Consider the following 19,093-nt stretch of genomic DNA (forward strand, 5'->3'; position numbering starts at 1 on the left):
GAGTTTTAAAAGCCACTGGAACAGAATTTTTAAGATACAGTACCTAAAAGTTGTGACTAAGTCTTATTTCCCTGAACGCCTCTACAGTACGGGTATCAAACCCAAGGCTCACAGGCCGTATGCGGCCTTCTATATGCATCTTGGCTGTAAAGTCACCCCCCCCCCCCCTCCATACACACACACGCACACACCTCGATACTATGCTCCCCTTACAGAAACTTACTTTGGGTTGTTTTGTTTTTTCTTTTAATCTGTGAAAACATGGTGCTGCACAAGGTGACCCGGCAGAAGCCCGTTCTTTATCTCCCTGTTGGTCATTGTTTTTTATTATTCTGTATTCTATGTCTGTTGGTTGGATTTTCATCTGTTCCATGACACTAACGCTATACTTATTCTGATTGAGACTTGAGACTTATGATTCGCATATTTGGACCCACCCTTATCTCTGAAAATGGTGGGAGATGATTCTCGCTTTTATGCAAACTTACATCACTAGACTGGATGTTCCTGGTACGAGCCAGCACAAAGCTCATAGCATCCGGGAGGAGAGCGTTGGTGTGATGGATATTCCTGTAGCCGATCATGGTCTGCACGGCCGAGCCGTGCTTGGCGTGGGCCACACTCATCATGTCCACCGGCGTGTGGTACTTGAGCTTGACCTGGTGGTAGTCCTTCTTGTAGCTCCTGTCACTCTGGTGCTTGGCCACCTCCATGTAGTGGACCAGCAGGGGATCGTCCTGGAGGCTGCGGAAGCCTACGTGGTGGCCTCGAGCTTTCTCGTAAGCCAGTTTGTACTTAAACTGCAAGTGGATAGTGCGTAATTGGCATGTGGTGTGGTTCAGGAATATTTTTTTTTGTGACTTACGTTACTGGCGATATTTGTTCCTGACTTGGCGGCTACGATGGGAATGGCATCTGCTTTCAGATTGTAGCCCTTGTTGGCCATCTCCACCAGACCTGATTTGTAAAGTTTCTACAAAAAACAAACACATCAAAACTTACATGGAGCACAGTTTGTAGATAGTGTGGCAGACTTTTGTCATTCCTGATGGGAAATTTTGAGGTGAGTTTACATCACTCATGGTGACAGCGTTGGCCTTTGCCAGGACAATCTCAGGAGAATCCGGCATGATGTGAACTGTCCGTTTGTCCTTTTCCCAAGCGGCCGTGTAAGCTTTCTATCAATGAAAAGCACAAGAAGAATAGATTAGCTTTGGCATTGCAGGTGTTATTTGGCAAGTTGTTTGACCTCCATTTATATATTCCTTAACTGCACCATACCTTATCCATGATCTGGTTGTTGACGGTAGCCAGGGCAATGTCCATGGAGTCCATCAGTTTGCTGTGCTTGAAGTTGGAAGGATGAGTGCGATACTTGTTCTCGCTGAGGATATCACCGCCAACCTTGGCGGTCTCGACCGCGAGCGAGCCAATGGGGACCCAGCCAACACCTCTGACATAGTTGTTCCAGTCATACTTGTAATCACACTGATGAGAAAAAGAAGTCATCGGTGAGGGGACTGATTCTCTGGCCTGAATTTTAAACCACCAAAAAGTTGTGACTGGCTTTGATAATTATCGCCTGAAATCTTTTAAGTTCCCTATGAGACTTCCATAGTTCTTAGTTCATAACGTGTTCTTCTTACTAAGTCTTCGCTGAAACAAACAAACAAACCAAAACTTGGAACTGGAGGTTGAAGATCTAGAGACTCACTCGTGACTAACTCCCATCTCAGATATGTTGTGACAAAGACAGAGTGGATGACTTGACTCATAATTTGCTGAACTGAATTAATGACTTGAGGACATCGACTTACATCGCTAGACTGGGTGTTCATGGTACGAGCCAGCACGAAGCTCATGGCATCAGGGAGGAGAGCATTGGTATGGTGCATCTTCTTGTAGCCAGTCATTGTCTGGGCGGCCGAGGCCTGCTTGGCATGGACCACACTCAGCATGTCCACCGGTGAGTGGTACTTGAGCTTGACCTGGTGGTAGTCCTTCTTGTAGTTCCTGTCACTCTGGTGCTTGGCCACCTCCATGTAGTGGACCAGCAGCGGGTCATCCTGCAGGCTACGGAAGCCTACGTGATGGCCTCGCGCTTTCTCAAATTCTTTCTTGTATTGCACCTATGAAACAAGGCAAGTGTGACTTTGTTGTGAGTTTTAAGGCATCTGTGTGCCAAGAAACTGCATGTTTACTTAGCATGCCAAATTTTACTTTTCCATCAGCAGATAATTCCGATTGACTATTTCAGTACTTTTTTTTTTCTATTTTTAAGCCCTGTTTTTACAGTGTAGGGGCCTGTGCATAGAATATTGCTGGTAAAAATGATAACACTTATACTTCAGCTGGTCCGATATCTTTCTACAGCTCAGTAGTATACTTGAGACTTGTGAATTTGTGCTATATGAATAAAACTGAATTGAATTTAAGATGGTTTTGCACACACTGCAATTGGCTGGCAACCAGTTCAAGGTGTAACCCCGCCGACTGCCTGAAGCCAGCTGGGATAGACTCCAGCACCCCCACGACCCTTGTGAGGAAGAAGCTGTTAACAAAAATGATGGATGAAGGGTTTTACACACATTGCTGGCAATATGTCTGCCGTGTTTGGCATGCTGGATGGGAATGGCGTCTGGCCTCAAGTCGTAGCCTTTGGCGATATCGTCCAGCCATTTTTGCTTATACTGACTCTGCATGGGGAAAAACATACATTCAGATTTGTGTCCATCAAGTCAAAGAATATGTCCATATATATTGTCCTCTCACCTCACTGAGGGTATGGGCGTTAAATTTAGCCTGGATGAACTCAGGGCTGTCGGAGGGCAAGTGGTAGGTATGCTTGAACTTCTCACCAGAAGCTTTATAGGCAGTCTGCGGAGGTAAATACATGGAAGTGTAAAGATAAGGTGGGTATTTTCAACACAAAGATTGACAACTGAGTGCCTCATACGGGGTCCAGCTGCTTGGAGTTGGACAGAGCCAGCGACATATTCATGCTGTCACTAGTGCTGGTGAACTTGAATGTGCTTGGATGCTGACGGTAGTTGATCTCGTCCAGGGCAGCCTTGGCAGCTTTGGCCTTCTCCACATCCAGGGAACCTATCGGAACCCATCCGGATCCTTTGTAGTAGTTTGTGTAGTCAGCTTTGTAAACATTCTGTAGAGAACCAGAGATACATATTTATATTATAAAGATTGCTTAAATTAGGTAATATATGAGGGCCCGCCCATTTAATTGACCGGTCGATTATGGCCCTTCGAGCATAGGTAATAAATAATCAACGAAACGGCAAATGTTTGGCGATTGTTTTTACCTTTTATATTATCTAACCATTTACAGTAGTTTTACATAACTAGCACTGGTCTCATTATTCAAATCATTAAAGTCTTTACTTCTTCCCCCTTTTTTCGGCCAAATTTTTGCAACGCTTGTTTATGAAAAAGTCTTACCAAGTCAAACTTCCCTGTTCCGCTGGGAGATAATTTTGTTCAAATTAACTAAAATATTCCTCATTTTGATACGTTTGTCATTTTTGAAGTCTAGCATAAAAATACAATTGAAAAGAAAAAAATTGAAAGAGCACATACCTCACTCTGAATCTCCATCATGTCCCTGCATTTGTTCAGCCGCAAGTTGTCAGGAAGAAGACAGTAGTCGTGTAGGTACGTTCTGTAGCCGATCATGGTCTGCACGGCCGAGCCGTGCTTGGCGTGGGCCACGCTCATCATGTCCACCGGCGTGTGGTACTTGAGCTTGACCTGGTGGTAGTCCTTCTTGTAGTTTCTGTCACTCTGGTGCTTGGCCACCTCCATGTAGTGGACCAGCAGCGGGTCGTCCTGCAGGCTACGGAAGCCCACGTGTTTGCCCTTGGCCTTCTCGTGTGCCAGTTTGTACTTGTACTGCAAAAAAGGAGTGAAGAAACCTCATGTGGGAACAGTTGAAAGCACTGGAGCTGCTGTAGGTGTTTTGACAACTCACATTGCTGGCGATGTCTCTGGAGGTTTTGGCTGCCACGATGGGGATGGCATCCCCCTTCATTTGATGTCCTTTGAGCAGATCTCGACGATGACGGTCAGTGTAGTAATTCTGAAAATAAACATCAGTGTGTGTTTATGTATTACAGTATGCACATTTTTGCTTCATTTCAAAGGACATTGTGCTGCTCCTAAACTGACTTTACTAAGGTCAAGCTATGCGGTTGTTTTAAATGCAAAATATGTCTCTGTTATATGTTAGGTTTAACATTAAACTTCAACTTAGAGTGGCAATAAAGAACTTCAAGTCTGTTTTCTGAAAAAAATGTTCATGGTCTGCCAAAGTGCTGTTGTGAAGTGAAGTGACAATTGAGAGACAAATTCTGCCTTTGTATTTGTCCATGCCTAATCACTGCTGGACCATAAAAAGTCTAAAAGGACATTCAAATGTAGATACAGTAAATGCGTGGAAAAGATCAGCAAAGCGTCTAACCTTGCTGATGTTGACAGCGTTGTATCTGGCTAGCAACAGTTCAGGAGCATCAACAGGAAGATGGTAGGTGTGCATGTACTTCTCGCCACTGGCCTTGTAGTCTTTCTGCAGTCAAAGCCAGGAAACTGGGTCAAAAGTGCAAAATGGTCTGCAGAGAAAGAGCTTTGTGAGCAAGACACGCACTGCGTTGAGAATCTGAGTGTTGGCCTTGACCAGCTCCATGTTCATGGAGTCGGGTGGGCTCGTGAACTTAATAGTATCCGGGTGCTGTCTGTATTTCTTCTCGTCCAGAGCTGCCGCCGCCGCCTTTGCCTTCTCCACATCCAGTGAGCCGATCGGGACCCAACCAATTCCCTTCACGTAGTTCTCGTAATCCTGTTTGTATTGGTACTGGAAAACCAAAACAAAGGATGTAAGGCTTAAATATACTCAAAAAGCAGTAGTGGGGAAAAAAAGGTTGTAACTTACGTCACTGGCGTTGTAGTTCATGTTTCGAGCCGTTTCCAGGTTCATGGCATCTGGTAGCAGGCAGTATTTGTGCTGGGGCTGCTTGTAGCCGATCATGGTCTGCACGGCCGAGCCGTGCTTGGCGTGGGCCACGCTCATCATGTCCACCGGCGTGTGGTACTTGAGCTTGACCTGGTGGTAATCCTTCTTGTAGTTCTTGTCGCTCTGGTGCTTGGCCACCTCCATGTAGTGGACCAGCAGCGGGTCATCCTGAAGGCTACGGAAACCCACGTGGTGACCTCGATCCTTCTCGTACGCTTTCTTGTACTGTACCTACAGACAGGATTTGCAGTGTCGTGATTAGCAGACATGGCAGACTCAAAAATCTGTGATTTTGCTTGGACTTGCTTGCAATTTAGTTGTGACTCGAATTTATTGAAATGTGAAGGTTAAGACTTGAGAGTAGACTTAATTATAACATATGTGACTTAGTCCTACCTCTGGTGTTTATACAACTGAGTACAAGTGCTTCATGTATCTGTAGAACTTACATCACTGGCAGCGTGTCTGGCAGCTTTGGCAGCGACAATGGGGATAGCGTCAGGCTGCAGGTCGTAGCCTTTAGCGATGTCGTCCTGCCAGGCGTACTTGTAGTAGTTCTGAAATGGATCACAGACGGGATGAGTCAAAAACAAAAGTCCCATCGTGATCATGTCTTTGCCTTACGTTGCTGATGTTGTAGGCATTGCACTTGGCCTGGAGAAACTCGGGAATGTCAGGGGGCAGGGAGTACTTCTGGTGGATTTCCTCCAGCCCTTGCTTGTAGAACAGCTGTGAGAAACAAAGAACAGTTAGGAAAGAGTTCACTGAACGTGAAGCAGGAAAGTGTTTGTTACTCACATCGCTCCTCTGCAGCTGGTTAACTTTGGCCTGCATCATGACAGGGTGGTCGTCGATGGAAGTGAAGGGGATGGTGTCAGGGTGCTGCCTGTATTTTTTCTGAATGAAAAAAACTGTAATGTAAAACTTTTTATCTGGAAGTTTTTGTCCAGATATTTGTTGATTGTTGGACAAACCTCGCTAAGGATTTCCCCGGCATTCTTGGCCTTCTCCACGTCCAAAGAGCCAAATGTCACCCATGGAGTCCCTTTGGTGTAATTGTTGTAGTCGAACTTGTACTCATTCTGAAGCAAAAACACATGATGAATGATAACATTTAGCAAGGGCTTGACTTTAATCACTTGATTTTCTTTTTTTTCTCTCTACAGTCTACCATCTCTGGTATATATGCTGTTAGGATAGGTCTCCTTAAGGCACATGTTTTAGACAGATGCAGACCTGAGCCTTAGCTGTTTGCTGCTGTAACTTTGCATTGCTAAGGCCTTGAAATTCTCTGATCTACTGCACCCTAAATTTGCTCAATAAAACTAAATCGGTTACGAACACGGAGTCAAAGTAAAAGGCAATGTTTAAGGCGTGTCAGGATAAAAGTAAGGAATAAACTAGGGTGTGGCGGACTCTCTCATTCCACCATGCAGTAATTACAAACATCATTTACTGAGAAATACGGTCTCCTGGTAGTTAGGATTCGCATAGCAGACATGAAAGAAAAAGATCCAGGAGAAGACGAAACTTAACAACCCTGAACCAAAGGCAGACATTTTGTCACAGAGCTTGGTTAGGATCTAACTATACTTTGATTGTATTTTCTTGATTTTTGGTAGCTTTGGTTACGCTACCCGCCGATTGACTGCTGTTCCTAATTAGTGTCTGGACTCACGTCGCTCTGGATGATGTTGGCCTTCTTGGCCGTGTCTAGTAGCACGGCGTCATGGGGCAGGAAGAAATTGGTGTTGATGCTGCGGTAGCCGGCCATGCTGGTGATAGCCTGCGACTTCTTAGCCTGGGTGACGGACATCATGTCCAGAGGCGTGTGATACTTGGTCTTGATCTTTTCATAGTCCTTTTTGTATTCACGCTGTGGGAGAAGAAGTCAAGTAAATGAAGTAGTTCCTGGCCTAAAAGCAGTGCTTCTCTAACTAGAGTCTGAGCAGCCAAAGCCTGTAAAGGACCACAGGACCCAACAGGTTTGAGAACCTAAACAATTAAACAAAAGTTTGCCTACATCACTCTGGATTTTGGCCACGTGAACCGAGTGCAGGATCTTGGGATCATCATTAATGCTGAGAGCGCCGACCATCTGACCCTTGTTCTTCTCGTACTCCTTCTTATATTTCACCTACGAGAAACAATAGGAACAAACTTGTGATTCAGTTCTGACGCTTTTTAAAAGAGTTGCAAATGGCATACGCACATCGCTGGCAATGTTGGTGTGAGCCCGGGCGGCCAGGATCGGGATAGCGTCTTCCTTAACCTCAAACTTCTTGGCCTTGGTTCTCTCCCAGTCGTATCGGTAACAGCTCTGTAGGGAGATACCAGCATTCAGTGTTTTGTCATGCGTAATTTGACAATGACTTACATCTCAAGGCGGTGTCTTACATCGCTGAGGTTGAATGCGTTTACTCTGGACTGGACGAAGAAGGGGTAGTCCGGAGGCAGACTGTTCTTGTGCTTGGTCTCTTCATAGTGTGCCTTGTAGTTGAGCTGCAAAGACGACAAACTCTTGAGTATAATTCTCAATCAGCACTAATTAAACTTGTGACTTTGAGATGAATAACATTGATGGGAGGGTTCTGTGCAGCTTTCATTGAGGGAGAGATGAACAACTATCTCTTAAGAAAAAGAAGAAAAAAAAAAGAGAGATGAACAACTATCCACACTCACAAGCACACCTAGGGACAATTCGGAGCACCCAATTGACCTACGATGCATGTCTTTGGAATGTGGGAGGAGACCGGAGTACCCGGAGAAGACCCACGCAGGCACGGGGAGAACATGCAAACTCCACCCAGGAAGGCCGGAGCCTAGACTTGAACCGAAGTCCTCAGAACTGGGAGGCGGACGTGCTAACCAGTCATCCACCGTGCCGCCCCCTTCTTTATTTTCACAATCTGGATTAAATCTGGATAAGACTTGGCTTTCAATAGGTGCGTTTCCATTACCCTCAATTTTGCGCAAAAGGCATGTTTCCCAAAAGTAAGCTGGTAATGGAAACACCTGATTTGCCAAGTAAACATGAAGAAAGGCACTCTCATCTAGGATCTAAGGGCCAAAATATTTCTCTCAGTTCCAGAGATTTCCCTCTTTATTTGACCTTTTTTGCTACCAACGATCTGGATAAGACGTAGATAAAACTTGGCTTGGACGTTAACGGTCAAAAAAGGATTACGTTTCATTCCAGAATTTCCGGATGAGATTTGACCGCTACATTTTTAAAAATGGATTTATCCCTCTTTAGTTTCAGTTACTACCAAATGCTTAATATGGATCAGTGATTCAAGTTTCAATTGCTACCAAATGCGTAACTCAGAAAAAACTTGGTTTGACATTTCAGCAAATCTATCCATCCAGCATCAATTTTCAGATGCTTATCCTCTTCAGGGCAACAGGTGGATCTGGAGTCCATCAGAGCAGACTACACTCTTCTGGACTGTTTTCCCAATGGCACTTGGTCTTAGTGCTATGTGGACAACTACACTAAAATATTTAGGACAAGTTTCATCCTAGTCCAGAGTTGTTTTTTTTTCTTTTTTTCTTTTTTACCAAATGGCCAGTCATGATCAAATCCATATACAACATGGTTTCAGTAACCCTTATCCATTCATCTATTTTTTGACTTTTTTTTAAATTTTTGAATTAATGATTTTAACATGCACTTTGGTGGCAAAACACGTTAGATGATTCTTTTGTATATTTTGAATCGTAGCACTCCAGTAACTGATTTGTACTCCCACAGGAGGGCAGCAGTGTGCCAGTGGACTTTAACTGTCTCAGATTACTGGCTCTATTCTGAGTATGCTGAACACCCCTTGCTAAATTTACTCCAGAGCCAGACGGAGCTCAGGTTTCCATGGCCACAAGTGGACAGCTGGGATTCCGGCATTTTTAAAAGTCATCTGCATATCTGACACATAGTGGATGTGGCTTTCTAGTCCTTGTACTTGGGTAGTGGAAAAGTTAACAATCCGGGTTCAGAGTATCATACATACGTCACTCAGCTGTTTGGCGTTGATGGCCGCCTGAACCAGAACAGGTGAGTCAGTCACTTGCGTGAATTTCACTTTGTCAGGATGCTGCCGGTAAACATTCTGCCAAAACAAAGAAAATCGGGCGTAAGACTCCACCAGAAGTGGGCCACCATGGCAATAAATCCTGAGTCCATGTCCCTCCTCACATCTTTGCAATCCTCCAGCTTCTTGGTGGCTTCGTACTCGGGTGTGATGGTTTGGGGGAAGAAACATTGCGTTTTCATTTCTTCGTAGTCTGCTTTGTACAGTTGCTGTGAAAACAAAAGGATGCAAAATTCTCATTTTGGGGGAGGAGTCAAAAGATGGTTGGGAAAGAGAAAATTCCCAACGGATCAAACCTGTTTCTTCATGTCCTCCACTTGCTGGCAGTGGAGCATGTAGACATCCTCGTAGCTGCCCATGTAGTGACCCTTTATTTCGTTGTCATACTTCTCTTTGTAGCGCCTCTGCGGAAAAACAAGGTGACAATTTATTTTATTTTTTTTAAATGAATAATTGCGGGTCCTTTTTTTTCTATAAATGAAGTCCAAGGAAGTATAACAAGAATATAATTTTTGAGGAACATATTGAAACTGCAAGAATAAAGTTTATTATTTTTTATTACATTAAACTTTTAATTTTATTATTTATTATAGTGTAATACCACATCATTTAAAAATATTTAATAACCAAAAAGCTCAATTTCACTAGTACAGAATTGTAATATGAGAATTAAATTGTGATTTAACAAAAAAAATGTGGTCATTTTACAACATGAAATTATGATGTGAAAATTTTATTATGAAAAAGTTATTTTACAAGTCAAAAAATGTTCTTGCAGCAATAAAGTTGAAGTTTTAGTACAAAATGTAATTTTACAAGAAAAATAATATTTTAAGAATAAAGTTGTAATTTTAACTCTTTGACTGCCAAAGACGTTTAATGATGATTAGTAAAATTCCAATGAATGGAATGTGATCTTTCATTGAGTAGCCACATTGTATATGTAGTAAAGGCAAACAATATTCTTTTTGCCTTGAAAGATGAGTTAAAATGCTCAAAAGTGGCTGGCACTGTGGATTTTTTTGTTTTGTGTTTATAACGCCTGGCAGTCAAAGAGTTTTAATAAGAAAAGTTGTCATATCGCTCAGCTCATGATTTGACTTAGAATGAAAAACTAAAGTATTATACAAGGCGAAAAAAAAATGCAGAGAAGGTTGTAATTTAAAAAATACAATACTTTCGTGTATTGGATTTTTAGTACGAACAAAAGTAGCATTTTGTGAACATAGACATCATTTTACTACAACTCGTAGCCATCCCACTGAATTTTTGACGTCTAAAGTTGTCAATGGCAGTGAATGAATTTTAAAGAATGAAAGAAAACATATTCCCGTTCTTACGTCGGTAAACTGTTTGAGAACAGAGTCCACTTGGAACTTTGGCGTTTCGCAGTAGTTGATGCTGAACCCTCTGGACTTCTCGTAGTTGTCCTTGTACACTTTCTGCAAAAGTGCACAAAAAACTGTTTTAATCCTTGGGAGTTGACTGTCGATTTAAGTGTGGAGCTGCGCCACATACGTCACTAAGGATGGTGCCCGCGTATCGCAGCTGCCGGAGCAAAGGGTTCTCTGTGGCCGGCAGTGTGTTGTAGTCTGACTCGGCCTTCGTCCTCTCGTACTCCTTCTTGTACTGCACCTGCACACGCAAATGTGGACACCACAATGTCATTTTTGTGGCAAATTGTTCAAGTTTAAAAGTTGCAGACTGTATTTGCAAAAATGAAAAAATGTTCACGCCAGAATAGTCATAATTTTACAGAATGTTTTTAAGATTAATAAGAAACTTTAGGAGACAAAATGTGGAAAGAATTAAGCTGTAATTTTAATGATTTTTTTTTTTTTTTACGAGAAAAAGAAATGTGTTGGTGAAAGAAAAAAATCTGCATTTTACTGTAATTTTTTTAGAACCATCCATCCATCCATCCATTTTCTGAACCACCTGCTCCTCACAAGGGTCGCGGGGGGTGCTGGAGCCTATTCCAGCTGGCTATGGGCAGTAGGCGGGGTACACCCTGAACTGGTTGCCAGCCAATTGCAGGGCTTTTTTTTTTAGAGCCCTTTAGAAAACATTTTTAAAAAACATTTTTGTAATTTTGCTGAAAAACATTAAGACAAGAAAAACTCACAATTTTACAGAATTTTTAAGACCTAACTAAAAAGAATAAAGCCATAATTTTACTGATTTTTTTTATTTTTTATTTAGATTTACATGAAAAAAAAATATTGTGAAAATCAAGTCTGAATTTTACACATTTTTTTTCAGAGCTGCAACAACGAAAATGTAAGAACTAAGTCATAATTCAACTGACAAAAAAAAATGTACGTTCATGAAAAAAATGGTGCTGTTGTGAAAAAGAAAGCATAATTTTATTTCTATAAGGGTAAGCATTTTCTTTTTTTGTCTGAAAAATTTACATTTATAAAAATATATATATATATATACATAACAAAATAAAATAATGTTACTGAGAATTTTCCAATTCTTGAGAAAGTCTTACTGTTGTGAAAATACAGCTGTAATTTTACTGAAAAGGTAAAAATCTACAAGCACAAATTATGAAAAAAATATTATGAGAATAAAGTTGTAATAGTGCTAAAATGTGTTATTTGGAGACTATAGAAATAATTTTACGAACTAAAAAAGTTGAGTTTTGAGAAAAAAACAAAAAAAAGGAGAGCTATAGCGAGAATAAATGAGTGGTGGTGGTGACTCACGTCGCTGGCGGAGACGCCCGCCTTCTTTTGGGTGTCGTAGACGGGCGTTTCGGTTTGCATGAAGTAGATTTGGTCTTTGGTGTCCTCGTGTTCTTGTGTGTATTTCCTCTGCAAGGGAAAGGAAAGCTTAGCACCGGGCTCACCAACGTTTATAAAAAATACACTATTGCATATGTTAAGTCATTGTTGATAATTATTGTCAAAAGTCATCACTGCCAGCCCAGTTCAATTGGATCATTGTCATTTATAGCTGTCAATGGCAGTGAATGAAAGTCATTCATTATAATCAAAAGTCATTTGAATACATTTCAGAAATGTGCATCAAACTGGTAGACCTTCGCATTTATCTGTACTCAACAAGTAGCTGTCAGTGTCAGAAAGGCTGGTTAGCACGAGGGTAAGCGCTAGCGTCTGGTGTGTGTGCTAGCTGTGTGTGTGTCTCACGTTGCTGAGGTTATCCATGGCCGCCCTGGCCATAGCGACGTCATAGTAGGGCGTCTCGCACCATTGACCCTTCACGTCTTGGTTATACGCTTCCTTGTACTTCAGCTGAGGGCAAACACATTTTTTTTTAAGTCAAAATCTTTTGTGTACAGTATTTTTGGGATACATATTTTATGTGATTTCAATTTCACTTTCTTTTTTTTTCTTACATCGCTGCGCTGGTCGGAGACTCTCTTGGCCAGCTCCACTTCGGGGGGGTCGGGCAGGGCCGTGTACTTGGCCTTGCGCTCGTCATGACCTTTCTTGTACTGGACCTGAAGGCGGTGCCATCGGAACGTCAGTCAAAAGGTCAGCTAAGCGTTGGCAAAATGCAGAATTTTAGTGGCGGCGGTGGACTTACGTCGCTGAGCACCTCCTGAGCCTTGGCCACTCGGCGCAGTTCGGGGCTGTCAGTGTATGGGCAGAACATGGTCTTCTCCGCATCCCAGTCCTCTGTGTACATTTTCTACAGCAACACAATCCACATGCACGCTATTCAAATATGTACGGTTTTTTAATTAACATTTTTCATCCTTAACATTGGGAAAAAAGGGTGGGAAATAACCAAGTACAAACACTTGGTACTGGACATTTTTCAAGTATCTTTTAGTTACTTGAGTACAGTATTTGTCTGAGTACTTTTTACTTCTACTCCTCACATTTGAAAACAGATATCTGTACTTTCTACTCCTTTTGTCAAAATTAGCCAATCACTTTTTTCAACTTTAAGTACATTTTGGAGTCTTTGCTTTTCCCGGCCCCTTTTATCAGAGTCTTTATTCCTCACATTTGTGTACTCGTACTTGAGTAGCCTATAGAGAGTGTGAGTACTATTTTTTTAGCTGTTGTAAAAAATAAAAAAAATAGAAATCTCACTTTGCTGCAGTTGGCGGCATTCTTGACAGCCAAAACCAGTTCTGGGGCATCTGGAGGAAGAAGGTACTTGTCCTTAGTCTCATCCCACTTCTGCCGGTAGAGGACCTGCGTGGGGGTGTATGGGAGTTAGTTTTTGGCGGTTTCCGTGGTTCCGTCTGTGATTTACGGCAACCAGACGCACCTTGCTGATGAGGTCCGACACCTGCTTGACGTGGGCGATCTCCCGCGCCTCTCCGTCATACATGCTGCCCGTCTTGGATTTGTTGCCCTCCATGCGGTATTTGATCTGCGGAAGGAACACGGCAAGTCAAAATGCCGCCTCATACACATGGGACCGTCACATTGGACCAATACCACTTTGTCATGATAGCAACAACAGTCGCAAAAACTGCAACAAGAAGAACAGTGACAACAGTAGCAACAAAGCAATGAGAACAATAAGACCAACAACAGTGATAGCAATGACAACAGCAACAACGAGAATAATAAGAACAATGGCGATTGCAACGACAATAGCAACAACAAAAATGGCAACAGTTACAACAAAATAAACAAGAACAACAATGAGAACAACAGCAACAGTGACAACAGCAAGTGATAACTATAGCAACAAGCACAAAAAGACCCGATATGGTCCTCGCCTGGCCGCTGGTTGCTTTACCTCGCTGAGCTGCTCCTGAGCCTTGCGTATGCGAATCATCTCGGGCGTGTCGGTGGTGATGGCGGGAGGATGCCCTCTGGACTTGTCGTACGCTTGCCGATATTTGTTCTGCACGGCGGAACCAAGACGAGCGATCAGGACAGGAAGAAAGATGAAGAAGGAAGAAGAAGAGCGGCGAGTGACGGCTCACGTGGCTGAACTGTTCCAGCATCTTCTGGCTGTGCGCCAGGTACGGGGTCATGAACTTGGATGTGTCCACTTTCACCTTCTTCACCCTCCTGATGGGCAAGCCCGACTGAAGGAAAGCAAAACGAAAGTCACGTACACAAAACGTATGCACGTCGCTTGTGCTCTTCGCTGTCAAGCTTGCTTTTTGGGTATTGGACCCCAAAATTAAACATGCATAAAGATACAAACTGGTTGGGTTGAGGTTTCCTGATGTCCTACTTTCTGAGGGAAAGAATTAAATTGATTTGAGAGTCAAGAATCATTTTAGAGCATAAGTTGTATCTTTTGAGATGAAAATAAAAGGTTTTTTGTTTTTTTGTTTTTGTTTTTAGAAAATGTTTTTATACAATAAAGTCATAGTTTAAAACATAGGTGTCAAACTGCAGTCCTCGAGGGCCGCAGTCCTACGGGTTTTGGAGGTTTCCCACTTTCAACACAGTTGATTCATATTTAAGCTCATCAGCAAGCTCTGCAGGAGCCTGATAATTATCCTGATCATTGAATCAGGTACGTTGGAGTAGAGAGACCTCGAAAACATGCAGGACTCTGGCCCTCGAGGATCGGATCTTGACACGTGGTTTAAAAGCGTAAAGTAGTATTTTTCACAGTAAAACATATTTCTTTAAAAAACAAAAAAAAAACAAAAAAAAACAGAAGATTGACATTGAAGGTAATATTTTTCCATATATATATTTTTTTAATAAAAATGTTTATTTACTATACATTCATAAAATATTTTTCACAGTTTTATTTTTTGATATATATATATTTTAAATATTACCAGAAAAAGTCCTAATTTAGGAACAAAAAAAAAATTCATACTATTTTAATATAGAAAGTTTGTTTTGTTTTTACCAAAGATGGTCTCATCTTAAAACAACAACAAAACTTTACCGTATGGGCATAAGGTTGTAAATTTTTGTGAATTGTGGAAGATTTTTCTAGATGAAAAATTTTTGTTTGAGGAAAAAAAAAACGTTAAAATAATCTAAGATTAAAATAAAGAATGCATTTTTCAAGAGAGAGAAAAAGGTGTATCTATTTGTGAACCAGTAACACATCTTCCTTAAATTAAATTAAATTGCATTGTGTGCATAAGATTAGATGACATCACGGTCAGACTACATGCAGTCGGCAAGCAGCCGATATAGTCCACATTCATTCCACAAATGAGCCTGAAACCAACACCGCCAGTTTTCAACTGTAGCTAGCTAGCTGGGAACATTTATATGTAGCTCGCACAAGACAAAGCGCGGCAGCCTCGTAGTTTTGCGCCATTTGCCGCCATTTACCTGCTGGTCGTGATGATGATGAGGATGATGGTGATGAGTGTGGTGCTCATGAGTGACGTGTGTCGTCGTTGGTATCTGCTCAACACATCACACAAATCTTACAACACACTCTGGCCTTGCACAACATGGGAGAAGAAACGTGATGGCGTACGGGACGATTCCTACTCAGCTGTGGTGTCTTTGAAAGCAACACTGGTATTAGCTTTGAGCTAATTCAGTCTGATTGTGACTTATTCCAAAGGGGTGGAAAAAAAATCTGAATTGTGATCTCTTCTAAGATAAAGAAACAAAACTGCATGTGTGTTGAGTTCTTCTAAGAAAATCTAAATAAAAAGCTAGGCACTCGGGTGACATCTATTCTATTTTGGATTGTCATTTCCAATCTGTCCGTGCCTGTCATCAAGTGTTGTCAACTATATTTAGCCATTTTTGCAGTCAGAGCGCGTGCTGGAACATAAAATGGAAGGATGCATTGCAATATCGATTCTGCTGATTTTGTCTGCTGACACCAGAGCTAAGAGAAAAGACATCGACTGCACCATCACTTTTATTTTTCATCAACATTTGTATCAGGCCTCATTGTGTGAATTCAATAGACAGGAGAGAATCATGGCAGTTCCACACTACAACCCTGACACATTGATTGTTTGCAGTAAATTAATTAAAATATTATTTAATGATTGAAATTAATTAATGAATATGTAGAAAATATTAATCCAAAAAAATCTATTATATATACATTAGAATGAAACAATTGTAGGTAAAAACTGTCAAATTAAATTATGCCATACTTTTCCTACTCTAGATCTAAACAGTAAAAAAAAAACAATAATAAAATTATATATATATATATATATATATATATAATAACCTTAAATGTCCATAATTCCAGAGAGCCTTCCAAAAGTCCTTTCAGTTCTTTATTTACATAAAAAAAAATATTTAAATCAAACTGGTACATTAAACTAAGCTTAGGAATCAGTTACCAAAATGTGGTTAAACGTGTAAATTGTGAAACGTCAAAATGTTTCTCCCCATTCTTTGTATTCCAAACAAGGCATTTGTTCTCCACAGTGTAGATGAAAGTGCAAGTGAAAGCAGAGTGTATTGATTTTTTTTTTTTTTTTTTAAGCTGCCTCCTGACTCCAAAACAAACTATTTAGCATCTTTTTAGCTGCCAAAGATGCTAAATCCTTGACTGCACGACGAGTTATACGGGGGACAGGCCGACGGATGACATCATCGTCCGATCTCCCTTATAAGGCGTCGACAGGACAAATACTAGGACGACTTTAATCCTATTTCGCCAGGAAATAAAGATTAATGAATTGGTCGCCCTTCTGTTTTCACTCTTCCATTGGACACTGAGTCTGAGACGTTGACGCATGGTCCAGACCGTGTGTCAAGGCCCAAGGACTATCACAGTGAATACAGCTTCAAAATCATAAAATGACATGAAGGTGTTGACATGAGACAAAAGACAAACAAGAAATGGGTGAAAATCGTTACAATTCAACATGTAAAAACAACAAACAAAATTGTCACATTCAAGTCACTAATTTATCCAATTCTAAGAGCCACTTCAGGCCACAGTCAGCAAAAAAAATAAAATAAAATATTTTCCAATATCCTGACATGACATCCTGTGCAGTGAAGTGAATTTTAACTAGCTGATTAAAAAAACAAACAAACAAACAAACAAACAAAACATTAAAAACATGTTTGACATTTTGACAATAAAAATGTCACCTAACACTCAACAATTGCCAATCAGGAAGAAAACATTAACAAAGCAAAGAAACAGCTAATCGCTATGGTTATCTTAGTGTAAAATAATCAGTCTGACAAATGTGAGCCTCCAAAACACGTTCATAGTTTTGAAATATGTCATTTGGAAAACAATGCTACTCGACAGGAAGAAGGTGCGTAAAGATACATTTCACAAATCTGCTCAGAAAAAGTCAGGGCGAAAATCATTTGCACTAAAAACACGATCAGTATTTATTCAGAGAAAAATAGTCCTGGTCTGTGAGGTAAATTTGAACTCGCCAAACTGCTCTTAAAATGGTCGAGTTGACAAACGTTACCATTAGAACAAGTTCATTATTATTATTATTATTATTTTTATTTTATTTATTTTTTTTTTACAATAAAAAATATCTATATATATGTTTATGTAAGATTTAGCCAACATTTTAATTATTTTTACTACCAGGATGAAATTCTACACTTGAAATCCTTTACTCCTTTACTTTTTTTTTTTGTAACCATATGTTTTCTAATAAAATATTATTGCCCTTCTGCTTGTAAAACTGTAAGGCCGACATTTCATTCAGTATTCAAGATACATTAACATTATTTTTACATTATCGCCGCTACTAGATTTACTAGGGATGTAACGGCGCGCCAAAAATATACAACTATGAAGTACATTTTTCGATTTCAACCATTTAAAACATGTTCAAAATGTTTTTACATATATATAAAAAAAAAATCAACACATGCAAGCTAGCAGTTAGCATAGCGTCTTCGTGCAACTTTTTTCTTATTTTCTGGCAGGCTGGATGAACTGTGCGACCTCTCACAGGTAAGTTAGGTTACTACATTGGGTTTAAATGGCGCTGGACTCTCGATTGTTGGTGGACAAACTTAACGATGAAAAAAATCATCAGTTGTATAGCGTGATTTAGATGACGATTTGTGTGTTAAGGTGCTCAGAAACCGCCTTGATGATATGTTGTTTACCTAAAAAAAGACGTCAAGGTCCGCCGGGTTACCAGACAAGCTAACACTAGCCTAGCTTCTTCTTCTGTTTGGATAGACTTTTGATTGTCGCTGAACAGACATGACAATAAAAATGAACATCTTAGCAAGACTTATAAGACGAATCAAAAGTTACTGTACTACAAAACAGCCCAAATTACATTTTTCTTTCAAAACAACAAAATGACGATGACCAAGCTAACAGCTACCCTAGCTTCCTATTTTTCATCAATCTAAATGTCCTGCGCTACTTCTCAGGTTTAATTTGTACTTGATTCTCAAATGTTGGTGGACAGACATGATGATGAAAAAACTCATCAGATGTGTAGCGCGTTTAGAAGGTAACGTGGAATACTAATTTTAGAGATGACTCAAGCTGAAATGGTGATATAAAGTTTTTCAATCTGGGGTCTGGGTGACCTGTTGGACTGCCTCTCACAGGTCAGTCCGGGAACTACGTGAGTCTTAAATCACATTCGACTCTTGATTATCGATGGACAGTCACGACTAGTCCAGAATACAGTAGACTATACGATGTTAGAATACCAAACAAACTAACCAAGTGACATATTAAAAACACTGAAATAACATCTACAATAACGATTTTCGAAGTTCCAAACGACGACATCATACCACACAGATGATACAGTACACTAACTTTTACAGTCGTTTGAATGCTAGCCAGTTAGCATCGGCTCACCGAAACCGAATCCTGCTGACCTGAAGTCACTATTCATAGGACTGATGCGGCAACACGGCCCTCCGGACTTAACCGAGCGATTTTTGTGGATTTTCCTGCTTACCTCATCCAAAACTTCCTCTTCCGCTTCCGCTTCCTCTTCTTCCTCGTATTCCTCCCCCTCCTCCTCCTCCTCCTCCTCCTCCTCTTCATCTTCTTCTACCCCTTCCAGCTCTTCCTCATATTCCTCCTCCCATTCCTCCACGTACTCCACGATACGAGACAT

The 19,093-nt window shown here is 40.9% G+C and overlaps 1 protein-coding gene across 1 annotated transcript in view; it reads right to left on the reverse strand.

The window, feature by feature from the left end:
* Window positions 1-19,093, reverse strand: part of neb (nebulin) — a 67,103-nt gene extending 48,010 nt beyond the window's left edge. The window contains exons 1-35 of the mRNA XM_077537627.1: window positions 19,031-19,093; window positions 14,036-14,140; window positions 13,846-13,953; window positions 13,366-13,470; window positions 13,185-13,289; window positions 12,670-12,774; window positions 12,479-12,583; window positions 12,270-12,374; window positions 11,826-11,933; window positions 10,630-10,746; window positions 10,452-10,553; window positions 9,408-9,515; window positions 9,216-9,320; window positions 9,031-9,129; window positions 7,421-7,525; window positions 7,236-7,343; window positions 7,047-7,160; window positions 6,702-6,899; window positions 5,998-6,105; window positions 5,822-5,920; window positions 5,648-5,752; window positions 5,473-5,580; window positions 4,943-5,254; window positions 4,658-4,864; window positions 4,475-4,579; window positions 3,986-4,093; window positions 3,595-3,906; window positions 2,957-3,163; window positions 2,773-2,877; window positions 2,589-2,696; window positions 1,818-2,129; window positions 1,282-1,488; window positions 1,074-1,178; window positions 866-973; window positions 489-800 (exon numbers count right to left, since the gene is read on the reverse strand). Of these exons, the coding sequence (XP_077393753.1) occupies window positions 489-800; window positions 866-973; window positions 1,074-1,178; window positions 1,282-1,488; window positions 1,818-2,129; window positions 2,589-2,696; window positions 2,773-2,877; window positions 2,957-3,163; window positions 3,595-3,906; window positions 3,986-4,093; window positions 4,475-4,579; window positions 4,658-4,864; window positions 4,943-5,254; window positions 5,473-5,580; window positions 5,648-5,752; window positions 5,822-5,920; window positions 5,998-6,105; window positions 6,702-6,899; window positions 7,047-7,160; window positions 7,236-7,343; window positions 7,421-7,525; window positions 9,031-9,129; window positions 9,216-9,320; window positions 9,408-9,515; window positions 10,452-10,553; window positions 10,630-10,746; window positions 11,826-11,933; window positions 12,270-12,374; window positions 12,479-12,583; window positions 12,670-12,774; window positions 13,185-13,289; window positions 13,366-13,470; window positions 13,846-13,953; window positions 14,036-14,140; window positions 19,031-19,093 (4,893 nt within the window). The remainder of the gene's footprint in view (window positions 1-488; window positions 801-865; window positions 974-1,073; window positions 1,179-1,281; window positions 1,489-1,817; window positions 2,130-2,588; window positions 2,697-2,772; window positions 2,878-2,956; window positions 3,164-3,594; window positions 3,907-3,985; window positions 4,094-4,474; window positions 4,580-4,657; window positions 4,865-4,942; window positions 5,255-5,472; window positions 5,581-5,647; window positions 5,753-5,821; window positions 5,921-5,997; window positions 6,106-6,701; window positions 6,900-7,046; window positions 7,161-7,235; window positions 7,344-7,420; window positions 7,526-9,030; window positions 9,130-9,215; window positions 9,321-9,407; window positions 9,516-10,451; window positions 10,554-10,629; window positions 10,747-11,825; window positions 11,934-12,269; window positions 12,375-12,478; window positions 12,584-12,669; window positions 12,775-13,184; window positions 13,290-13,365; window positions 13,471-13,845; window positions 13,954-14,035; window positions 14,141-19,030) is intronic.

This window comes from Festucalex cinctus, chromosome 11 (genome assembly GCF_051991245.1).
Source record: "Festucalex cinctus isolate MCC-2025b chromosome 11, RoL_Fcin_1.0, whole genome shotgun sequence".
NCBI lineage: Eukaryota > Metazoa > Chordata > Actinopteri > Syngnathiformes > Syngnathidae > Festucalex > Festucalex cinctus.